Source organism: Centruroides sculpturatus, unplaced genomic scaffold (genome assembly GCF_000671375.1).
Source record: "Centruroides sculpturatus isolate CEXI.00-Female unplaced genomic scaffold, Cexi_2.0 scaffold830, whole genome shotgun sequence".
In the NCBI taxonomy this organism is placed as follows: domain Eukaryota; kingdom Metazoa; phylum Arthropoda; class Arachnida; order Scorpiones; family Buthidae; genus Centruroides; species Centruroides sculpturatus.
In genome coordinates, this window is record NW_019385303.1 from 362,169 (window position 1) to 367,278 (window position 5,110).

General features: G+C 33.9%; 1 protein-coding gene across 1 annotated transcript; it reads left to right on the forward strand.

Moving 5' to 3' along the window:
* The first annotated feature begins 257 nt into the window (after nt 1–257).
* Nucleotides 258–3,898, forward strand: LOC111637386 (protein kinase C-binding protein NELL2-like). The gene is made up of 2 exons (XM_023382859.1): nt 258–315; nt 2,446–3,898. The coding sequence occupies exon 2, from the start codon at nt 2,465–2,467 to the stop codon at nt 3,869–3,871; it is 1,407 nt and encodes a 468-aa protein (XP_023238627.1). The 5' UTR covers nt 258–315; nt 2,446–2,464; the 3' UTR covers nt 3,872–3,898.
* Nucleotides 3,899–5,110: the final 1,212 nt, after the last annotated feature.

The window sequence follows — 5,110 nt, forward strand, 5'->3', positions numbered from 1 at the left end:
GTAAATAAAAACAAATGATTTTATATCATTAACAAGCGCTAATAATAAAAAATTTTATAAATAATAAATTTAACCAATTCCATTTTAGAAAAACTATTCTAGGAAACACCGTAATTAGCTAAAAGCCAGCACTAAAGACCAATTAAAATCCTATTGTTAAGGGCTCTCCCACAAGTTTACACGGGGCCCTCGGGCGCCCAATTTTCTCTATAAAACCTCGTTCTAACAAAAATTTTTTCCATTTCCAGTTTAGATCTGCTAGGACTGAGACATTCGCTCGCTCTAGTCGTGTGCTTCGTTTAAACTTCGATTTTGGTAAGTGGACCATCTTTAGTTTAAGATTTTAGATTTAGATTATTCGTAGTTTAAGGTGTCACAGCCATCCGTCTAGTAAAAATAGTAATAGTAAAGCTTAGTCTAAATTAGTATAAAGTTAAAAATAATCGTTCGACCACGTGTGAAACCAATGTGTGAAAATAATCGTTCGACTTTACGAACGTACCCGGAGTTTTGGACTGGACCAACACATTACAACACCTCGGGGACCGCGGAACACACGATGACAACGTTGTTTGATATATCACGCGTTTTCGATTATGACAATAAATCATTTATATCGTATTTTCAAAAGTTATTTATGTATTTTATTTAACACTGCTCTGATGCGAAAGACCAAATATAATTAGAAGACGAGAAGAGATATTTTAAACTAATTTAACCCTTCGAACCCTAAACTGGACGAGTCTATTTTCGAAGTTCGAACTAGGTATACAGCAGGAGGTAACGGTTAACACTGAGTAAGCTTATTCAAGTTTAGTTCGCCATTGTTTGCTGTCGGACAACTGAAAGTTTTAGTCAATATTTTTGTTATAAATATTTTGTATATACAGTAGAGCGTCGTCTATCCGAATCAATTGGGGACTGGGGTTGTTCGGATAACCAATTATGTACGAAAAAATATATTAATTTATCCCGTGTTGAAATTTTTCTTTGTTGCGTGTCTCTTCACGTTGAATTTTCGTCGACGTTAAGCCTAACGAAGACTATTGTATCGTTAAAAATTATTTTTTTTATTTTGTACAAACAAAATAAATATATTGAAAAATATAAAACAATAAAAAAAATTATACTTCAGAAGTTAATTTAGTATCGAAAACGTAAAATATTTGAGTAGCCGAAGACATAGCCAAAGATTACAGCGCCACAGCACTGGCGAAAATTTAAATTTGTCGACTGGAATTCTTTCGGATAAACGACGCTCTACTGTAATGATTTCTTGATAAATTTAATCGAAAATTGATTCATACGGTGAGAAAGTACCTGCTATAATTATAAATCAGATAAATTTGGTTGTTGTTCTATATTTAATACGTTTATGAATCTTATAAGGCTTCATTTGAAAAAGATGAATGATAATGAAGTCTGTCCAATGAAAGATTATTTGGCACTTGTGCTGTTTAGTGGTATGGCTATTTGAGAGGTTTTCTTTTTTAAAATTAATGAAATCTAGACTAAATTCTAGACTAATTCGGCATATGAGTAGTCATGTGACCGAATAGCACCCACAAATGTCACGTGACACGCTTCTTATGCGTCTGTCGTCCGATGTGCCGCTTAGCCACAGATACAAGCTTATGCAATGGCGTCTTCGAACGGGGTACACTCGATAAGTATTCCGACAATTTTTTGCTCATGGCATATTTTATATCAATCATTTTCAACAAATTATACGTGTTTTGGGAATATTTGAAAATAACGGCTGTTAACGATCCGAAACATGCACCGTGAATCCACGTGGTCGCGGTCTAAACACAGCCGTTATTCGGCAGATACTCAACCGATTTACATGAATTAAACGTTAAAAACAATCCGGAGACATCAGTAACAGAATACAATACATCAAACCTACGATCTAGCAGAAATATCGTCGATGCGGGTAACCAAAAACAGAGTGAAGTACACAGACATCCAAGGCCCACAACGGCCCTACCCTCAAAATTAAGTTTTTGACTATTTTATAATAGTTAAAAATATAAAAACTTTTAACATAAAATATCGTAGCAAATGGAGCTATCAAATATTGTCGGGAAAGTTAAGCAGCTCGTTGCTGGATTTTTTTACCTTTGAGATAACTATTAAGCATTCAAAAAGGAACCAAAGCAGTTCTTTAAAGATTCACAAAGGGTCAGTCAAGTAATAGCGGTTTTTTTGAAAGTTGAAAAACAAATTTCTTTTTATTTATGTTTAACATAAAATGTATTATTCATTATTTTACGAGCTTACATTTTATTTATAATTTATTCTTAATTTATATCACTATAAAAAGAACGTCTACACTCAAAAGTGGTTTGTGAATCCTTCATTCAGATTAAAGTTGACAGGACTCACTAAAGTTAAGATAAATAGTAATAAGTGTTACTAATAAATTATTATTATTTTTTACAGAAAATAGCTAAAAGTGGACATGGTTTTAAGTGTAGTGTACTCCACGTTCTTCGTCCTTTTCATCAAGATAGCTACAGGTATTCAAATAGACGGAGGATATCAAGTTGCACTGATTGAGGCACTTCATGTACACAACACATCTTACAGAGGCCTTGACTTAACCGATGGTTACCATGGTAATAATAATAGTTACAGATATTCGCCAGCTGTATTGCTAAGAACAGATCTAAGGGAACTTAGATTACCCACCGAAACCTGTAAGAAAGCATTGAGTATACTCTCGCGAAGCAACGAATTCACTCTTATGGCTACTTTGAGGCAAGTACAGAGGAATGCTGGCACGATATTGGCTTTTTCTGAAGGTAATAGCAGGTTTTTAGAATTGAAAAGCAGTGGAATAAAAAATGAAATTAGATTACAATATTACCATAACAACCTGAGCCACTTGGAAACATTTCCTTATCACTTAGCTGATAATAATTGGCATAAGCTTTCAGTAACTGTTAGTGGAAATAATGTTGCCATTTATGTGGACTGCAGTCTTATTTATAACAGAGTTATTAAAGACATTGATAGGAGTTTTACCAATAGGAATGTCACTTTATGGTTGGGACAAAGAAATACCAGGCACTTTTTCAAGGGTTGTTTACAAGATGTTAAAATAATAGGAAGGCCTCATGGATACACATCGCAATGTTCTAATTTTGCAACTGAGTGTCCAAAATGTGGTCAATTCATAGAACTTCAAATTTCAGTAAAAGGATTAGAAAGTCATTTAAAAGAACTTATTGAAAGGTTAGCTCAAGCCGAACAACGTATTTCAGCTGTAGAGGAATGTGAATGTCAAAAGAACTGTTTTGTTAATGGATCTATACATAGAGATGGGGCTACATGGAAACATAATTGTGATATATGTAATTGTGTGCGAGGAGTTTTAAAATGCAGTCCTATTAAATGTGATCCTTCTCAATGTAAGAATCCTGTAATTTTAAAAGATGATCCATGTTGTCCAGTTTGTCGTAAAAATTGCTTACTAGAAGGAATTGAATATGATGATGGAGAAACATTCACTCGTGGGGATGGTTGCACAGTTTGTACATGTGAAGATGGTACCATCTCATGTAGAAGAGAGACTGTTTGTCCAGAATTGACTTGTCCAGAAAGTCAGCAGTATAAAGCTGCAGATGAATGTTGTAGATATTGCAATGGAACGGACTTCTGTTCTCAAGGACATAAATGTCATGTTAATGCTACATGTACAAATCTTAAAACAAAATATATTTGTCAATGTAATAGTGGATATCAAGGAAATGGAACTACCTGTGATGATGTTGATGAATGCAAGACTGAAGGAGGATATTATGGCCATCAGTGCAGAGTGAATACAACATGTGTTAACATTCCAGGTTCTTATGTCTGTGAATAAGTTATAAAAAGTGCCACTAAGGTTATAAAAATGATACTAATAATTTTGAAATAAAAATAATATTAAATGAAATTTATTTGTTTGTATACTTTACAATTACTTTAAAACCTACACCAATGAGTTCTGTCAATTCGCTGATTATATTTTAAGTGTGTAAGTGGGCGACTTGTGTGTGAACATTCAGAATTACCGTCGTTTTCGGATTAATATAGCTCTTTACATTCTGTAATAAAATCACGTAATTGAAGAAAAGAGTTTTCGGGCACTATAATTTTTAATTGTGTAGCAGTGGCGTGCCGTCATTAGAAGCGTTGGAAGCGCCGCTTCCCTCGTATTCTCTAAAAAATAAATAAATATTAATTTTAATTATATGAAAATAATCGCACAATATTTTGTTATAACCGCATTATGTATCTTATTACAAATTTCTATACTACACGTGGAAAAAAAAAATGCTATTGTATATTAGAATATTAGTGGCGGAGTGGAATCTCCTGTATTTTCAGATTACGAAAAGCCAGATTTGCGCATGCGCTTTACAGAGCACCAACCTCACCCGGTTTAGCCGGTGGAAGCCTACGACCTTGGGTGAAAGCTGCACACATATAAAGATTCCAATTCTATCAAGGGCCGGTTCTGGGCTGTTAGCCGCCTGTTCACTAGATATTTCGATTACGTGAATAACGAGTAGATTTATAACTTAACCCAACCGATAAGAATTTACTGGTATGTTTTTACGATAATTCCGTATAGTTGACAGGAGTTAAAAAATCCATTAAAATATTTGATATATTTATTCCGTTCTCCGATTTTATATTACGGATTTCAATGTTAAACCAGTTATATTACGATTTCGTACATCTCATCTTTAAGGGGATGTAGAAAAAACGTGTACAATTCTTGTATAATGTTAAAAAGTTAACCGTTACTTCGACAGCGTCATTTACAACTAAATTTAATGAATGAGAGAGATGCACCAGGTACAGAAAAGGCTCTAGAATTTATTTCCCTTAAATTTACGATTTATGTATCCGTTGTGGTAAAAATTTGTCTTACAACTTTTTCCCCGAGACTACAAATATTCTCGTACAAAGTAACTGGTTTCGACTTATTTCTACTTAAGAAGTAGTTAAATAATTAAGCGATTAGGGAATTGGGGACGTAAACAAAACCCTAGTGAAAGAGCCGAAATTTTACTTAAACAAAAGCTTAACCGAACCATCTCTAGCCGAGTGCAGT

What these genes read in the sequence shown, in the direction of transcription:
- LOC111637386 (XM_023382859.1), top strand. Translation starts at nt 2,465, where the DNA reads ATGGTTTTAAGTGTAGTGTACTCCACGTTCTTCGTCCTTTTCATCAAG.